The sequence below is a fragment of the Phocoena phocoena genome, chromosome 17 (genome assembly GCF_963924675.1).
Source record: "Phocoena phocoena chromosome 17, mPhoPho1.1, whole genome shotgun sequence".
In the NCBI taxonomy this organism is placed as follows: domain Eukaryota; kingdom Metazoa; phylum Chordata; class Mammalia; order Artiodactyla; family Phocoenidae; genus Phocoena; species Phocoena phocoena.
Genome location: NC_089235.1, coordinates 65,164,805 through 65,184,565, shown reverse-complemented (window position 1 = coordinate 65,184,565; position 19,761 = coordinate 65,164,805). Strand labels below are relative to the sequence as shown.

Sequence of the window (19,761 nt, the reverse complement as noted above, 5' to 3'; positions counted from 1 at the left end):
TTATCTCAGAAATTGTTATAAAGACACATGGCCAAAAATACTCCTGGAAACTTTTTTTTTGGGGGGGTCATACCAAAAGACTACAACAACTTCAGGACTGCTCAATTATGGACCATGCACACCACAAACTACAGTGTATCCCCCCTTAAAAGGAGAGAGGAAATTCAACATGTACTGATTGGAAAATATCCAAATATATTAACTTTAAAAAGTAAAATGCAGAACAATACTTTTAGAGTGTTACCATTTGTGGGAAGAAAAAACCCCCAGAATTTAATACATAATGCTATATGCTTCCATGGGCATAAAAAAATTCCTGTAAGGATAGAAAAGAAACTAAAAACAGGCTGTTTCTGGGTAGGGAAATCAGAAAACTGAAGGTAAGAACGGGAGGAAAGAGTACTTTTCACTATATACCTTTTTATATCTTTTGCGTTTGTACCATATGCATGTGCCATCTATTTTTAAATAATTAAAAATTAAACTGAGAAAAACCACACACAAAAAAGCGTTTGTCTTTACTTCCACTGCTAACAAACCCTTCCTCTGAAAGACACAATCACTTGTAAAAGCCACGGTAATACCCACAATCAGGTACGGTCAGTTCTATTGACCTGGGAGCCATTTTATATTGTGTATTTGCTTTCCCGTCAGATTCTCAGAGATACCTTATTTCTCTTATTTTCATAGTCAACTACAAATTCTATTTTAGTCCCCTGCTTTTCTTGAAAGTTCCTCTTTCCAAACAGCATTTATCAGTATTTATTCAGTTCTCTCACACACACTGAGTATAAAGAGAGGCAAACCTGACCTCAGAGAAAAATTAAGCACAGAGAGACAAAAGAAACAGTTCCTGATAAAATCAACAATTCTGAAGAAAAATCTTGCAAGGGAGCTTACATTTCAGTTAAAAATGACAGCGATCCAACTCACACAAACTGAAGAGAAAAAGGAACCCACTGGTTTGTATAACTGGCAAGTTCGAAATTGGGGTTGGTTTGAAGCAAAGAAAGATCCAGGCACTCAGAAATGTCCTTGGGGCTCCCGCTCTGCTCGGGTGCATTATGCAGGCAGGCCTTTCTTCTGTGGCAGTCAAGATACCCACCAGCAGCCCCAAACTCCCAGTGGCCCTAGCCCAGCAGTCCTGATGGACAGAGAATTATCCTCTCTTAATGTCAATACAGCAATTCCAGAGAACACTGTGACAGGCTATTCCTAGACTTGTCCAGGGGTGGGGTCTAAGCCTGGCCCGGTTTTATGCTACATGCCTCTATTTATGGGCCACTAGGACTATATACGATATATGATATACACAAAGAAGAGTTCCCCAAAGGGTACTGTAGGAGTGGTAGGTAGAAATAACAGATGTCCTCTATTGCTTCTAACAAGTCATGACAACAGCCACTGGATATGTTAACATAACTATAAACCTTGCTCATCACACTGGTTAGAAGTAGGGGGTTTTCAATTTCAAGGCAAGGTGGCTGGAAAATTCAAACTTACACACACAAGATTGTCTGACTGGTCTGCACTAGACATAATTTTGAATACCAGATTGGGAACTGCTCATAAATTGGCAGGGGAAAAAAAAAAAAAAAAAAAAAAGCTCCAAAAAATGCAATTTGTAAATCAGATCACAATCCTTTGGGGTCTCTGAATTCCTTTTGCTCAGGGCAAAGTATTTCTGTGGTACAACCTGCCAAAATCTATCTTCTTTAGTGTAGTCACATACTTTTTAAATGACCATCTGAAACTCAACAAAGTTATCTAAGTTTAGGGTCTGTATTTAACTCTAAATTATAAAAATAATTTAGATTGTATTTGTATTCCTCTTACCAAAGTTGATTCACTTTCTCCCAGCATCTTCCAGGTCAGCCGAGCCAAATGGATATATGGTCTTTCCTTAGACTAACTGACTGACTCCTGAGGAAATGATTGCAGGTGTCCCTCCAGAGCACAAGGCAGAGGATTTGAATGGAAGTTTCGGAGTAAGCAGAAGACTCATCTAAGAGCAAAAGTTTGCACAGCCCTGTTATAAGAAATCTGCTCATTTTTACAACAGAACCATGGAGGACGTGAATGAGAGCTAGTGCTATATGCTGGTTTAATGCCAAACATCTTTTATCTGGAATTATATGATGAAAGCCAAATTTCCAAAACATCTTCAGGAAGGAAGACTGATTAAAGTATTTTAAAGCAATGGTTCCCATCTATAATTGAGACATTCTTGGGTATCCCAGATTATCAAAGAGGGACACAAAATCTTCAAAACAAAATTAATTTAGGTCAATTTTATTTAAAAACATATATAAATAGGCCAAACAACACTTAAGCCTGAGAGGGCTGCAATCTTTGCTAAGAACAGAATGAATGGTCCAGAAAGACTAATACTTATTGCTGATTGAGCTCACAACGTCAGCCCTCTTCAGGCAGCAGCACAGTCACTAGCAAACATTTTACGGGCACCTTTTATGGGCATTAGAGATTCACAGAGCAACGGGCTACAGCCCTACCCTCAAGGAGCTTACAGTATAGCTGGAGAGACATGAACCATCCAAAACAGACACAAAGTCCACACATTTATCATAACAAAAGCAATTACTGGCATAAGTCTTCACATTTTTTAACAAAGGAGCAGTAGGAATATCTGAGCAACTACATCAAGTTTCAACCTGACATACCAAAATAAAATTGTTTCTATCTATTCTTTTGTTCACTTATGCTTCAACTCAATTGAATTAAAAGAGGAAAGCATAATTCCAAGCCAAATGTACCATCATAACGTTTGCTGTCTCAGATGAAGGGGTAGATTGTTCACGTCCTAGAATTTCTCCATGGCACTACATCCAGAGGTCAAGTTCAGTAGTTCTGACTGCCAAACCGATGTACAAATTCAGACAGTGAGTAGACGGCTCCCCATCCCACCTCAGGATCCATACTGATAAAATCATTCAGGTTCATTTTGGAATCTACAAAAATACATGAAAGAAATGTCCACTGAAAGCACAATTCTGGCTTAACAGCAATAAAACAACCCAGAAGACCAAAAGTAGGGAAAATTATTCAAATGTTTCATAAGGGGTCAATATCACTTCTCTGGTATTCTTGTCTGAAATGTATGACATCAATCTAATCATGACAAAACATCACACAAACCCAAACTGAGGGACACTATTCATAGTCAATGACCAGTACCCTTCAAAAGGGTAAAAGTTGTAAGGAAGAAAAAAAAAAAAATTGTCACAGATTGAAGGAGAATGAGATGAGGAGACATGACAACTACATGTAATATCCTGAGTTAGATTCTGGACCAGAAAACAGAAATAGGAGGAAAAGTTACAAAATTTAAGTAAGGTCTATAAGTTAACAGTACTGTGTCAATATTTTCATACTGATTTATTATTTTCTTGATTTAGATAATTACACTATGGTTTTTCTCAGATCCCCCTGGAATCTGAGTGAGGGGTATATAGTAGCTCTCTGTACTGTTTTAACCAATTCCCTAGCAGTCTAAAGTTATTTCAAAATAAAAAGTTAAATGAAAAAATGCATAAATAAGCAAACTGCCAGTTTACTGGATACAGCTGCCAATTTATAGGAAATACAGAGGATACAAAAGGATACAATCAGCAAAATCCAGACCATTTCTCCCAGATTCATTTCTTCAACAAATAAATTACAAGAAATAAATAAAAAAAGAGTGGGACTAGGAATCTCTACATATTAAAAAAGACCCTAAAGAGACACATACCAACCAAGCACAATGGGGGGGCTTTATCTGGACCTTGATTCACATGAACAAACTACATGAAAAAAGATTATGACTTCATGAGATAACTATGAGAATCTCAACACTGACTACAGAGATATATGTTGATTTTAAAGAATTATTGTTAATATTTTTAGGTGTAATAATGGCATTGTGGTCATGTATTTTTTAAATTAATCCTTGTATTTTAGAGATCCGTACTGAAATATTTAGAGTTGAAAGGATGTAATATCTGGAATTTGCTTCAACATAATACAAGAAGGGGGAAAGTAGATGGGATATAAGTGGATGGGATATCAGCCATGAGCTGATAACTGCTGAAAGTCTACTGTTCTGCCTAGTTTTGTATATGATTAAAATTTTCCATACTACAAATTTTTAAGTGTATACAGAGATGCTTCTACTCATCAAAGAACTGTTATGGGAACTGCACTTCCACCATAAACTGCCAGAAAAGTGGACAAAATATATTTAGCAACTGTTTCCAAACACCAGACAATGGGCAACACACAACTGACTGCTAAGAAAAGAGGAACAAGGGCAGGAGCTGTAGGATCCCTCCAGCTCACTGCCTGGAGGGCTGTTTCCAGACCACAGCACGGAGGCAGGGACACAAACAGCATGGGAGTTTTTCCCGCCGATGGGAAGACAGAGATCTAAGTTCAGGAGGGCCTGGCAGCTACATGTGAGGGACATAGTGTGGGAGAGGAGAGAACTACACAGAGAGTGTCCCGGATTTCTGCAGAGGGAACTCACTCCTCTACCCCAAAGTCTTTGGTTAAGGACTAATCTCATAAGTCCAGGAAAGAAGCACCGTAAAGCAGTCAGTCTAATAACTCCCAGAACTTCCATGGTCCCCACCAGCCAGGGTAGAGAGAACTCATAATACCTGGGCATTTGGTAGAATCCTCAGAAGGGTCACACCAAAGCAGTGGGGCTAAATTAGCCCTGGGTGAAAGGCTGCTTCAAACCTGCACTAAAAAAGCCTAAAACCAAGCCCTGAAAGGATCCAGCTGACCCCCAGGAATTTAAGTGCATGACAGAACCAAATCCAACACTGTTTTTAAAAGTACCTCAAATTTACAAAGCCCGGCACCCAACCAAGTATTACGAATCACACAAAGAAACAGGAAAATATGACTCAATGCCAGGAGAAAACTCAATCAACATTCACAGACAGAAACGACAGAGATAACAGAATCAGCAGACAATGACCAGCTATTATAAACATGCTCCATATACTCAAAAGGGTAGAGTAAAACATGAGCATGACAAAGAGGGAAATGGAAGATATTAAATCAGCCCCAAATGGAATGTCTAGAGATGAAAAAATAAAATATGTACAATGAAAAAAAAAAGCACTGGATGGGATTAACAGCAAATGAGTTAATGAAGAAGAAAAGATCAATAAATTTACAGACAAAATAATTATTCAAAATGAAGCACATACAGAAAAAGTCTGAAAAAAAAGGAACATCATTGACCTAAGAGAAGTAACAAGCCATCTAACATACGTGTAGGGGAAGGACAAGAATTTATTTTAAAAAGGGGGAGAGGTCAGAAAAAATATTTGAAGAGGTAATGGCCAAATGTTTCCAAATTCGATGAAAACTATAAATCCCGCAATCTAAGGATCTTAACGAACCTCAAGCTGAATAAGCCTAACTATGCTACAGTCCATCACAACCAAATCCCTGAAATCGAGAGATAGAGAGAAAACCTTAAAAAGCAGCCAGAGCACACTGCATTTAGAGAAACAGACACAAGAACAACGGCATGCTCCTTGATCAGAAACTCAGCAAGCAGAAAACAAGCGAGACACCTTTAAAAAACTGAAAGAAAAAACATGTAAAACTAGCATACATTACCCAACAAATATATCTTTCAAATATGAAGGTAAGCACTTTGGATACAGAAAACTAGAAACAGAGTCACTCCCACCCTTACAACAAGAAAAGCTAGATAATCAGCAAAACCAGGACTTCTGTTGAAATCATCAGAGGGCCAGGGATGCACAATGACCAAGGAATCCAAAATAAAGGAAAAACAGGCGCCTCCCAGGAGAGATGGGGCAAAAGTTCTTGCTTACCTGGGGTAGATGCCAGACTCCATGTAAGTCAGCTAAAATCTTTAACAAATGGCTAAAGGAAACCTCAACTTCTGAAATACAACTGTATTCATTTTCTAGGGCTTTTTAATGTAAGTAAATAAGAGGATTACGATCTGCAAGCATTCATTACCTAATAACATATAAAAATAAAATAAGAATTTTTTTAATTTTTAAAGATAAATGTATAACAAATCAGCACTTGCCTATAATCTCCCCAAGAGGCACTACAACATTTCTGTTTACATAACACTGGTCCTCCAGCTGGGCTCAAATTAGCCAGTGTTACTATAACACGTCATTTGAGACAAGGAGATGAGAGGTAAATGCGGACAAAAGGTAGCAAAGGGCTCAGAAAGAGAAGGGGACAAATATGGTAGACCCTATAACTCAGCCCAAGACTTGGGAAACGTCCTTAAGAACTGAACCATCTGTGCCTGGTACTGGAACTGAGCCTTCAGAGCAAGGCTGCAAGACTGTGAATCTCCGTTTTCCTTCTTTTTTCAGGGAGGGGAGAAAAAAAAGAGTTCCTTTATTTAAAATACACTAAATGCTGAATTGAAAATAGTGAGCCTGCAGACACATGACCACCAAAATTATTAAATGTACAGGTTTACTTGTAATGTGCAACACATCAAATGCACTAAATTTTAAGCCCTAAAGGCCAATTCCATAACTAAATGCAGGGGACCAAGGAAAGCTGCTATGAAAAAAACAAAGCTGCATCAGTTTAAAGTTTAATGTCTTCTTGAACCATGTTTTTTTTTTTAAGCTTTTTTTTTATATAAAGCAATACTAATTAGCTAAAGGTAATTCCTCTGTCTCCTAACTTCAAATACTTTCCTTTGACAAACACAGGGCTTGAAGTAATGGATTTACCACACGAGAGAACATGAACATGTGGTTAAATTACTACACGAGAAACCAGTATGTTTACCCCACATTCAGAGCAGATTCCTTTGAGTACCAGTATCAACCTCAGGAGGCCCCTGATGAGCTAGTTACATAGAAGGGGTTGGCACAAAGCCTGGCACCTTTGCCAGGCACCTCTTGGGAAGTAGTCATTAAAACCCAAAGGAACGACCGGGGCTGACAAGGTGTTTACTGAAGGTCCACGGCGTGTCAGGCTCTGTGTTAGTGCTCACATGTAAAAGAGAAACAGGGAGCCATGCAAGCATTGTCCAGACCACACCGTGCAGCAGGGTGTGTGAGACTGAAAGCAAGACCCATGATGCCTTTTCCTGACCTGAGCTATCCCAATTCTAATGCTGAAGCTGGGAACCAGGTTGTTGAACCCAAAGAAACTCCAATATAAACTTTAAAAATCATGAGAGCTTTTCACTGAGAGCCTCAAAAATCAGAGCTGGAATCCTCTTTCAGTGTTCACTCACTTCAAATACACCAAATATATTTTTTACTTTCTCCCCTGCTGAACTCTGAACACTAATGTCCTATTTTTCTGGCATCCTTCATGGCGTACAGAGCATTTTGACTCAGACGGTATCATCCTTGTGAGGGGATGTTTCACCAATAAGTGGCAACGTTGCAAATTAATTCCCACCATAAATAATGCTTCCAACTCAGGTGAATGCCAAACAATAGTAACACGGTGAAGAATCCTTTACCTACTTAAGTCTCAAGAAATTCGTAATTGGACTGATGCCTGAAAGCACAGAAATGAGACGAGTGGGGCAGTAAAACCTGCTAGCTCTCACCTCCTTCTAATGCAGATTTTGTCACAGAGTCAGTGAAACGACATTTCACATATCCCAAAGATGCACTGGGGACTTCCTTCACCATCACATGACACCCACCACGGCAAGGCGCTACTAGTCCCCCCGTTAAGCGGCACAAACACGCAGATCTCCCCAAGTCCAGGGCGCGAGCAGCAGGTACACCCAACATTCCAGCAACGTGGGGTCGTGGTTCGGCTCCCTCACGCCTTGCCTCTCCCATGAGTTCTGGTGCCTTCTGGTCCTGCTCTCTGTGCCTTAATTTCTGAATCTGATAAATATAAGAACTACACTCCCTCTTACCTCTTACCACTCAGGGAGTCTTACCCAAAGAACAATGCACTTCTTGTCCTTGGCTAAGGGAACACGCTCATCTGCACAGCGATGGGAAACCCCTCTGAGAGGGCGTCCTTGGCTCACCTCCAGTCTCAATGCAGGGATATGATGGAGGAGGTTCTCTCCAGTTCCCACTGGAGTCTTTCATGTGAGATCGGTCAGAAGCAAAGTTCTTCAAATATGAATCTGCGCGGATCACTCTAAATTTCCTGTACATAAACCAACATTCGTTTATATCACAGTTGAAATTCTAACTCAATTCTCATATAGACTCATTTTCTATGACATGCACAAAACTAGACAGGCATTTGTGTACTATTAGTGACACACAAATATATATGTAGCTTTAATACCTGTTAAAGACACCATGAGAAATGATCAGCTGAAATCCCAAACTACAAAGGCATGGAAGTACAGCCGGTTGCCTTTACTTGCTCAGTGTTATGTACGAGGGGCAGAGGGCGTAATGTCCGGGTGCTGCCGTCACAGCCCTCTGACTTCTGTCATCGCCAGGCATCCAGCTCCGCCACCAACCAACCACCCACCCAAAACGAAGAGTATGAGAGAAATGCCCAAAACGACTGTTGGAAAATGTTCTGGATCTCATCACACAAATTTTTAAAGACTGCCAACCTTTTATACAACGGACAACCTTTAAAACTTTAAAACATTTTGAATCTTCTGTAGAGCACATGATTCTCAAACATCAACTCAATGGTGAAGACAAGTGATCTTTACAAAACCAATGCAAAAACAAACACCCAAAGTAACTCTAATTGTCAAGGTCCAACTTCAGAAAGTAGGTAAATCCACCCTGAATTTCCTCACCTTCTGAACTGTGGATGGATGTCCTCATCAGACTTAAAGGCATCTTCCACATAAGTATCAAAGGGGCAGGGAAATGGCAGGACAGTGTCAAGATCATAAATGAAGCTCTGTCCTCCACTTGAAACATGAAGCAAGACAACATGGTAATCCTAGAAGTAAAAGTTGCTGAAGTTAACCAGGTTACCTTATGATGGTGTATTCCAAGGTTATAGTAATAATGCATATATATCATCAAAAACAGATACAAGGGACTTCCCTGGTGGTCCAGTGGTAAAGAATCCACCTTACAATGCAGGGGACGTGGGTTCAATCCCTGGTCAGGGAACTAAGATCCCACGTGCTGCAGGGCAACTAAGCCCGTGCGCCACAACTACTGAGCTCGCACGCCCCAATTAGAGAGCCTGCATGCCACAAACTACAGAGCCCATGCGCTCTGGAACCTGTGCGCCACAGCTAGAGAGAGAAAACCCGCACACCACAACTAGAGAGAAGCCCGCATGCCCCAACAAAAGATCCCACATGCCTCAACGAAGATACCATGTGCCGCAACTAAGACCCGACACAGCCAAAAATAAATAAAATAAATAATAAATCTTAAAAACAAATAAAGTTGAAGGCTTAAAAACAAACAAACAAAAAACCATATACAAGACTAAGACAGTCCTCCTTATACTAGCAAAATAAAGCAAACACAAAACCCTGAAAACAGACCAAATGTCCAGCAACAGGGAACAGTCAAGTAGTGGAAATGTTCATGTACATTAAATGTTCACCTTTCGATCCAGCAATTTTACCATTAGGGATCCAGCCTATAGAAAAATGGCCACATGCATGTAAAGGTATATAAACAATGCAAATCTCTGCCGCACTGTTTATAACACTGAAAATTCAGAAACAACCAGAAGTCCACCAAGAGGGGAGTGGTTAACAAACCACGATGCAGCCATAAGATGGAGTCCTACGCAGCTGCTAAAGAGAAGTAGGTAAATTTTTGTGGAAATTGGACTAAGTCCATGTTACACAGTTGGATGGAAAAAGCAAATTGCAGGTATGTATTATATATTATTTTTTTTAATTTATGTGTATATAAAGACAGACGTGCATTCAGAAGTACACATGCATGCATATGAGTACAGAGAAAAAAGTCTACAGAGAAAAAAGTCTACAAGGATATCCTCCAAACCATTAACAAAGGGGACAGCTTGAGGTGAGCCTGGAGAGGGGAAGGACTGTAAAATGCGGTTGTTATTGGTTTTAAGTCAGCCAAGCCCTAATATGTAGCCATTAAGGAAGAAGAATACAGAGAGCTACTCCTGCACAGCTGGGTCCCAGCACACAGGTGAATTCTCACTCTCACTCCTGGACATGGGGCACTGCCCAAACCAGCTAAGGGCTGGAAGGGACGTCAGAGAGGTTTATCAATGGACATGAGGGCAGTGTGATGCTTAGAGCTTCTCAGAAGAAAAATGCTCTCACAGAGAACAGCACTGTGAGATAAAAAGTTCAATCACATCAATACAATGTTAGAAATAGCATCTGACATTTCTAGTACTTCAGAGCTTACAAAGCACTTTCTCAAACGATGTTTCATTTGACCCTGTGAGGTGGGAAACATAATTGAGACTGGAGATGTTGTACCATCAGAGCTGAAAGTGCTTCCTTTGTCTCCAGTTCTATCTTAGAAATCAGAATAGCATCAGAAATGAAAGCTTATTCCCTGTCCTCCCCTTAATGCATCCTACCCTCCAGATACATGAACTAAGCACTGCTCCCCCGGTGACAGTCCACGACTCCCTTCCCCCAGGCTTGCTCACGTTACTCGGCGCCATCTGCACCACCTTCTCCTCCTCTCTCCCCACATCTATCACTCAAGCTCCAACTCAAATGCTTTCTTCCCCATGAGCCCATCTTTCATCTTCTCCCACCCCTGCCAGAAGCAGTCTCCACCGTATCCAAAATCTGTTTCTCTCTTGACATCTTCTACCCTATATTACAGTTTTTTTTGCAATATGTACTCCCTATTTTTTTATGGGAAACCATGCTATTAAAATACAGATACGAAGATGAGAAAGATAGGTCCTTACCCTCAAGGAGTTCCTAGAGAAGCGAGCGGGAAACACAAGTCAACTGCTGCAGAACGGTGAGATGATGAGGTAATTCAGCAGAGGTGGGAGAGCGTGCAGGCAAAGGCGCCTGAAGCGGGGTCACCTGGCTCAGCCTCAGCCCCACCACTAGCCAGCTTCCTCCTCTACAGGACAGAGATAACTGTGGTGTCTACCTCACAGTATTACTGAGAGAATTAATGAGACTACTATGTAAATAATCAGCCTTATAAAAAGCCAACCAAGGGCTTCCCTGGTGGCGCAGTGGTTGAGAGTCCGCCTACCGATGCAGGGGACACGGGTTCGTGCCCCGGTCCGGGAAGATCCCACATGCCGCGGAGCAGCTGGGCCCGTGAGCCATGGCCGCTGAGCCTGCGCGTCCGGAGCCTGTGCTCCGCAAAGGGAGAGGCCACAGCAGTGAGAGGCCCGCGTACCGCAAAAAAAAAAAAAAAAAAGCCAACCAAGGCAGGGTGTGTGTGGGCAGGGAGGAAAAGGCAGGCAACTGCTAAGGAGCGTTTCACTGAGGAAAGGCTGCCGTCACTGCCTCTTGCCTGAAGGGGAGAGCTTCCCAGAAGGAGGACACAACTTGTGGAAAAGCACAAACAGGGACTTCCCTGGCGGTCCGGTGGTTAAGACCCCACACTTCCACTGCAGGGAGCGTGTGTTTGTCCCCTGGTCAGGGAACTAAGACCAGGGAACGAGGCACAGCCCAAAAAAAAAGGAGGAAAAGGCATAAACAAGGAATACCCTTCTGGTTAGCTCGGGTCCATATTCCTACATAACAGATGGCTGGTGAACTCGAGAGGGAAAGCAGGCCTCAACTAGGAGTCACCTTCACGGCAGAGATGCGGAACCAAGGAATGCAGATTCCAGCAATAGCCTCATTCTCTGAGTTGGGTACAGAGCTTGTCCAAATGCCTGGAAAAGACCCAGTGGGGCTAGAGGCAGGGATGTCCACTTAGAAAGTGATCTGTTCCTCCGGGGACCGTGCCTCTACCCACTTAGGGAAGCTTACCCATTCCCTGCAACAGAACAGCAGTGAGGCCCAGATCAATCTGCCAGAGACTTGCTCCACATAGAAAATCTGGGGGGAGACTTCCTGAAACAAGGTTCCCCACACTGAGCTGCCATGAGCTGCTGTGTAAAGGGGGACAGGTCCTTTCCCTGCGAGTTTCCTGAAGACAGGAAGCAAGACCGTGACTCAAAATCAGCTGAGCACTTCAGCAATGGGCATGATTGCTAGGGCAGATGGATAGTCCGCAACTGGGGTTATTGTAGCTCTGCTAACAATAATAGCTAACTCTTCTGGAGCACTGGTACCAGATACCAGGACAATGCTTCAAATGCATTATTTCACTAAAGCCTCCAGTGACCAGAGGAAGACACCGAAGAAGGAGCGTAAATAACCTGTCCAGCTCACACAGCCCACCAATGGGAGGACTGGGTTAACCCCCATGTGTCCGACTCAGCCTGCACTCCTAACCCAACACTGCTGGATTTGGGCTTCAATGTTAGAGCAGAGGATCCCCTGCTGGTGAAGGAAGCAAGAGCATGAGGCCAAGGACTTCAGTCTATTTTGTGCCTGGCATATAAGAGGCACTCAATAAATATATGTTAAGTAAATGAATGAAGCCAATTCAAATGATATCTTATTCTAAATAAGCATCAGAAACCTGATGTTTGTTGCATTATCATGAATGGAGTTTTACTTTACCTTCATGTTTCTTAGCATAAACAATTCCATTCTTCAGGGGACCAGTTTAAGGTGACATATGGATGTGTACTGGAAAGGACCCAGCCCTGCCAATGATCAGCTTAATGACCCTGAGCTATTCACTCTGCCTTTCTTGGCTTGTTTCTTCACCTGAAAAATGAAGGGGTTGGCGCAGATCCATGTTTTCCAAATGCCAGTCATGTTCACTCAGAAGTCTACTAAGAACACTAATTCCTGAACCTCTAGATCGACTAGATCAAAAACCTGTATTTTTTTTTCTTTTCTCATTTTTTTTCTGCCATGTCGCACATCTTGCAGGATCTTAGCTCCCCGACCAGGGATTGAACCCAGGCCCCTGCCAGTGAAAGCCCTGAGCCCTAAGCACTGGACCGCCAGGGAATTCCCAGAAACCTGTATTTTTAACAATCTCTGGATAACTCTACTGTGCAGCTGGACTAGATAATGCTCAAGTTCCTTCCAGTGCTAAATAGACAAGAGTTTAGATAACAAATATATCTGCTACATCAGCCATTTAAAATCATTCCTATAATAATTTCAAAATTAAAAGAAAACATGCCCATAAGTGCTTCTACCTTAGACCAAATAACATCTATCGTCAAGAAGTCAAATTATTAATAATTATCATAGTCTTTCTCTACTGCCCCATTATTTCTGCTCTACCAAAACATAAAGACCACTCATGGATTACAAGTACTATTGCATCAGAAGCTGTCTGTGTTGACCACCTTACCCAGATCACAGGTCCATCTCCAGGTCTTGCCTGTTGTTTCCAGATAGGTATCTACAAAATACAATAACTCTCCTAAGCCACAACTTCAGTTAAACCACTACTAAATTCTTGAAAGCAATACATACATGAAAAATAAAATATTTCTAGGCAACCAACAATCAAGGTGAAAGAATGAATGGATAAGAAGAAATCCAAATCCTTCCAAGTGTCCTTAACAATGAAGAAGCAATAATTAATTACAAGATGTTTTCTATAGAGTAGAAAGAGACCTAAACTAGGAACTGGAATTCCTGGCAAGTTCAAATCTTGCTTTCCCACTTAATTATTCATGGGACCTCCCTGAGTCTCTATTTCCTCATCTATAAAACAGAGACAGCTGTCTGGACCTTGTCTACTTCACAGGGTTTCCACTGGGATCAAACAAGATGATGTTCACAAAAGTGCTTTACAAAATATTAAGGGCTTACTTTTCTTAATACTTCATAGAAGTTTACTACAGTCCCATTAAAACTCCAGAAACAAAGAAACCTTTACTTCAAACCTGAGAATATGTGCCTCTAACTTAATTTAAAAATTAAGTTTAATTTTAAAAGCTCTAACTTAATACCTAAAGAAAGGGGATTTTATTTGCATAAACATACCATCACATATTTCCTTACCTGCAAGTAAGGGACTAAGCTCTACTAACTTAACCATGTCCTGGTAGGGAAAAAATCTCATTCAAAAACAAACTTTAAAATGTTGCTGTATTTTATAAGGCACATTTTAGAACAGTGCTAAACCCATGGTCTATTTAGCTTCTAATGTAATCCTAAATTTCCACAATCACTCCCCAACTTACCATCTTCCTCTCATTAGATATGAAGACAGCATAACACTCTTCTAAAGGATACTGGTCGTGGTTTTTGATGTATTCACAGAGCTTCCAAATATTTTCTTCACTGAAATAAAGTAATTGTTTAATCAATATAATTAAACAAGAACACTCTATGTCTTTCAAATTTGCCCAAAAGACTGATGATGACATTTAAAAAATTGGTAGAGACCTGAAATACCATCTCATCCAACAACTGGCTAACAGCTGAACCTTCTCAAAAACACCCCCAGCAAGGGACTTTGCTGGTGGCGCAGTGGTTGAGAATCCGCCTGCCGGTGCAGGGGACACGGGTTCATGCCCCGGTCCGGGAGGATCCCACATGCCGCGGAGCGTCTGGGCCGGTGAGCCATGGCCGCTGAGCCTGCGCGTCCAGGGCCTGTGCTCCGCAACGGGAGAGGCCACAGCAGTGAGAGGCCCGCGTACCGCAAAAAAACAACAACAACGGATGGATGTGAGGGACAAGAACTAACAGGACTGAGGTGGGAGACAGGGCAGAAGAAGCATGGTTCCACCCTTACAGAGGTTCCAGGTTCAGTACCACCACTGTAGATGTGTGACCCTGGGCAAACAACAGGCCTCTCTGTGGCTCAGTCTTTTCATGAGAAGAATGATAACAAAAGACCTATCTCCTAAGCATGGATGGAAGTACTTGGCACTAGGTCTGACATGCTGAATAAATGGTGAGCTCCACAGCATCGGTTTGGTGACCATCTGAAGGAGGGAAAGGTAAGTTATAGACGACCCTAAGGTTTTTTGTGCAGGGACTGGAAAGTGGGGTTAGAAGTCATTATTCAAGCAAGGGACAGGCAGGTGTGGGTGTGAAAAGGACCAAGATAAGAGTGGTGATTCAGCCAGAGGTGGCCTAGGACAGGGGTGCAGTGTGTGGACTCCAGAGCCGAACTCTGCGTGTAAATCCCCATTCCTTCACTCACAAGCTATGTGGCCTTAGGTAAATTACTTGCATCCCTCCATGCTCCAACGTGCTCACCTTTAAAATGGGGACAACAGTACCGACCTCCTCATGTAACTGTGGGGCTCACATTACTTCGTTGACATAAACGTCTCAGAACAATTCTTGGCCTATATCAAGTGCTACGTGTAAATGTAACCACTATTATAATGACACGGCGGTTCAGATCCTGGTTTCTGGTACAAAAGGGCCTGAATTGGATTCCCGGCTGCTATTAGCTGGGTGATCTTGGTAATGTTACTGTAGGATCTCTGCGCTTTCATTCTCTTCCAAAATTAAGATGACCTTCACATCTGTGTGAAACCACGCAGGCTTCAGCAGAATAATTTCCAAAGGCTCTCTGCGGTCCTCCCTCCGCCTCCAACTCCCCTTCCTGGCCGCCCAAGCCCTGAGATCTGCTGACAAACGTCCAAGCGAAAGGAGCCAGGCAGAAGTAACGCACCACCTACCCTACCACTCCTGGCGAATACCGCCCCCTCCACACCCAAACGCCCACGCTCGACTCAAGGAACAAGGACTGCCACTCCCGCTCCCCGCTCCCTCCTCCCCCCAAACCGGAACACTCGCCCGCCAAGGCCCAGAGCGGCCCCGGGGGGGGGGCCGGGAAGAGGCGGGGCTCGGCTGCGACGGCGGGGCTCGGCTGCGACGGCGGGGCTCGGCTGCGACGGCGCGGCCGAGCGGGCCAGGGAGATGCCGGGAGCCGACCCCGCTCCCCCTCACCAGTAGCAGCTGTTGTAGACACAGGCGTCCCGCGGGGGGCTGGCCGGCTGGTAGTGGGCGGCTGCGGCGGCGGAGACGTCCCCTTCCATGGCGGGCCTCGGCACAGGCCTGAGGCGAACCGACTGGAAGAGCCCCGCGGGCAGGCTTCAGCGAAGGCGTCGGCGCACTACGCGCAACGTGGGTTCGCTGGGCGGAGTGGGCGGAGCTCTAGGCCGCTGGTGGCGTCCCCGGGTGGTGGGGCCTGGGGCAGGGTAGGCGGAGCCTGGGCGAGCGGGCGCGAAGGATCCCCGCGCAAGAAGTTTGAGACGCGCGTTGCAGATTCCGGCAGGGTGGAGTCGGGGCGGGAGTGGGGTGGGGTGGGGGGGGGGCGGGGTGGTCAGTGGGCGGACGAGAGCTGCCCTGGGTTGGTGGGGCATGTCCTGTTGGGCGGAGCCTGGGCGGGGCGAGCGACGCAAACTCCCGGCGTGCGAAGCTTGGGACGAGGTGGGCGGAGCTCGAGGCACGCAGTGCATGTCCCGTGAAGGTGGAGCCAGGGCGACGTAGGCGGATCCGGGGTTGGGTGAGCGGCGTGAGTTCACAGTGGGCGGAGCCCAGGGCGAGTAGGACTGCGTGGCTCCTGGTGGGCGAGACCCCCCAGTTGGGTGGGGCCAGGGGCGGGGAGGGGTGGGGCCAGGGGCGGGGAGGGGTGGGGCCAGGGGCGGGGCGGCACGTGGTCCTAGAGGGGCTGCGGCGCCAGGCTTGCTGGAGGCTTTGGGAACAGCTGGGTTGCAGTCAGCGTGGGGGAAAAGGGGGTCACCGGCTGGCCGCTTGAGACACGAGTCAGGGGAGGGCTTGGAGTTGGTGAACGGTGCTTCATGAGTCTCCGAGGAGTCCGAGACCCTGTAACCTGTTGCCGGCTGTGGCAGATGAGACTCGGAAGACTCCACGTGTGCAAGTGAAGTAAGAGGACCTCTGTGTGAAAAACAAAGGTTTAGTTTGAGTCTGGTGGGGGGGGGGTAGCGGAGAGGATGATGAGGGGGGTTAATTCCAAATATATTGGCTCAGAAAGGTATGTTGATTTTTTTAACATAGTAAGAACAGTTTTGAGAGGGTCCTTATGATATCCTTTTTGTGTTAATCATATATTTGTTTATTTGCTGGCAGGAAAGACAGATTGTTGCAAGTGTTTATCGCTGCGTGCGCCACAATTCCTGAGCCTGCGCTCTAGAGCCCATGAGCGCGCCTAGATCCCGCGCTTTGCAGCAAGAGAAGCCACTGCAGTGAGAAGCCCGCGCACCACAACTAGAGAAAACACGTGTGCTGCGATGAAGACCCAACCCAGCCAATAAGGAAAAACTTTTTTTTAAAAAGTGTTTTATCTCTGGTTAATGAGTGGTATGGAGGACTTTCACTTTAGATTTATATCCTTCTGAATGTTTAAATTTGCAAGTGACATATATAGCTGATCAGGGTGTTTCCCATTATCAAAACTTAAATTGTTTATTTTATTGGTTTTTAGATTCTCTCAGTCTCATGAATTGTAAAGCCCAAAAGTCCTAAAGACTTTGAACATAAATCATTGTGTCAGTTATCAGTGTATTGCCTCTCAGGTCCAAATACATACTTCAACATAGGCTCTGTGATAAAAAACGGAATTCCTTTAAGCATTTCTTCTTTAAAGTGAGCACGATGTTAAGCCTTCTCAGTTAAGTTCGCTGGAGGAAGAAGCTTCCTGCAGTTTCTGGGACCTGACCAGAGTTAGGAGTGTGGTTAGGAGAGACCGGACCAGAGATAGGAGTGTGGTCATGAAAACATCCAGTGGGGTCCGCTCCAGCCACAGACCCAAACTCGGTCCTTCTGCAGCCTTGCAGCTTCAGCCTGGCAATAACCTGTATGCAGCCCTCTTGACACAGAAACCAGAGCCCCGCGAGGCCTGCAGGCAACCACCTGCCCATTGTCCTTCAGCAAGACTTTTGGGGGTCAGGGTCACACACTGAGCAGTCCTTCCGCCCCCCACCCCAGTATTCCCCCCAGGCCTCTTGAAGGCCTTCTGTCCCTGCTGGCTCGCAGATTCCCGTGGCTCCCCACAGGGCCAGTTGGTGATTGCTCGCCTCCACCGGCTTCTCTGCCGTCTGCCTAGTAACTCCAGACTGCCTGCAGCCTGGCTAAACCAGCAAACTTCTCTGCTGTCTGGTAGCCAACTCTTACTTTCTCCAACGAGATCCAGACCCCTCTCAAATTTGTCCTTGCATACTCTCACTCAGCCCTAGTTACCATATAGTTTCCTTTTATCTTACAGTTCACTTTTATCATAGTTAATTCTTGACATTCAAATTCGCTTGTTTAACATACCATGTAGTTTCTTCTTATTGGACCCAGACTACTGCAGGACTTTGAAGCCAAACTAGGTAGGTTCTACTACTTACTATTTGTGTGGCCTTGGGCAAAGTTACTTCACCTCTCTATGCCTCAATTTCTTCATCTAAAATGAAGTTAATGATAATAACACCTACCTCATAGGGTTGTTATGAGGGTTGACTAAATTTATGTATATAAAGCAGTTAGAATATGTGCTGACATATAATAATAAATGTTAGCTGGGACTTCCCTGGTGGCGCAGTGGTTAAGACTCCGTGTTCCCAATGCAGGGGGCCCGGGTTCGATCCCTGGTCAGGGAACTAGATCCCACATGCATGCTTCAACTAAGAGTTCTCATGCCGCAACTAAGGAGCCCGCCTGCTGCAACTAAGACCCAGCACAGTCAAATAAATAGGTTTTTTTTAATTAAAAAAAAATGTTAGCAACTACAATTTATGGTATAATTTTACTCCATTATCTCCAATATACCATATACTTCTGTCACTGAGTGTCTTACTACTCCTCAGACACACTAAAACTTTGCAAAAGGTATACATATCTTCTATCTAATGTGTGCTCTTTCACTTTCCTTACTTGCAGTTTTTCCCAGGGAAAGTTCATTGCTGCCTTCCATTTTTGCACAGCTTTTTTTTTTTTCTGTTTTGTCATGACTTTTTAGTCATATGTCTTCAATACTATTATCATCTTAAGTAACCCAACCTGACTCTACCTCTGCCATGAGCAGTTCCATGACACAGTCTTGTCTTGGTGAGACAAAATAATAGCTCCAGAGTCAGAGACTCTAGCTCAAATCCTTTCCCAGCTACTTACTATCCTGTATGACCTTGGACAAGTCACCAACCTTTCTGTGTGTCAGTTTCTTTGTAAAATGAGAGTAATAAAAGTCGAGTGTCTACCTAATGATACTGTAGCGAGCATTAAATAATCTGTGCAAAAAGCATAGTACCTGGCACAACAGAAGTACCCTATGTAGTAAACAACTACAGAGTTTTGCAGTTATTATTATCATTAGATTTCTCTGTGAACAGAGTATAAGCACTGTGACTGGGATAAATCCTTGTTGAATTAATGACTTTGTTTTATTAGGATACAGGTGAGGTTACTGTCACAAAGAAACTCAAAAGTGTAGTGGTTTAAATGAGATACAAATGCATTTCTCATATTAACACCCTGAACATTTACATTCCAGAGCTGATGTAGTGTCTCCACAGTGTCTGTTACCCAGGCTCCTGAGATTTGGATGGAAAGCCATATCTAGGGTGTTGCCCTGGTCCACATATTTCAAGAATGCTCACCACCATATCTGCTATAATTGCATGCTGGCCAGCAAAATCAGGAAAAAGCAGGAGCGGAAGGTTTAAGAACAAAATCCACAAGTTGTACACATCACTTCTGCTCACATTCCACTGCCTAAAAGATAGCCACAAGGTCACACCCAGGTGCAAGGGAGATCAGGAAATGTAGGGTTTATTTTGGGCAGCCCAGCTAACATCTGA

General features: G+C 43.9%; 1 protein-coding gene across 2 annotated transcripts; it reads right to left on the bottom strand.

Moving 5' to 3' along the window:
* Positions 1 to 2,276: 2,276 nt before the first annotated feature.
* Positions 2,277 to 16,221, bottom strand: NTAQ1 (N-terminal glutamine amidase 1). Of its 2 annotated transcripts, XM_065895513.1 has the most exons (6): positions 15,908 to 16,221; positions 14,182 to 14,281; positions 13,341 to 13,391; positions 8,774 to 8,922; positions 8,030 to 8,154; positions 2,277 to 2,969 (listed from the first exon to the last, which is right to left on the bottom strand). In XM_065895513.1, exons 1-6 carry the CDS (start codon positions 15,994 to 15,996, stop codon positions 2,860 to 2,862), a joined length of 624 nt encoding a protein of 207 aa, XP_065751585.1. In that variant the 5' UTR covers positions 15,997 to 16,221; the 3' UTR covers positions 2,277 to 2,859. The 2 variants fall into 2 exon arrangements, with proteins under 2 accessions (XP_065751585.1, XP_065751586.1); XM_065895514.1 differs by lacking the exon at positions 13,341 to 13,391 and having other exon boundaries at positions 15,908 to 16,063.
* Between the last annotated feature and the right edge of the window lie 3,540 nt (positions 16,222 to 19,761).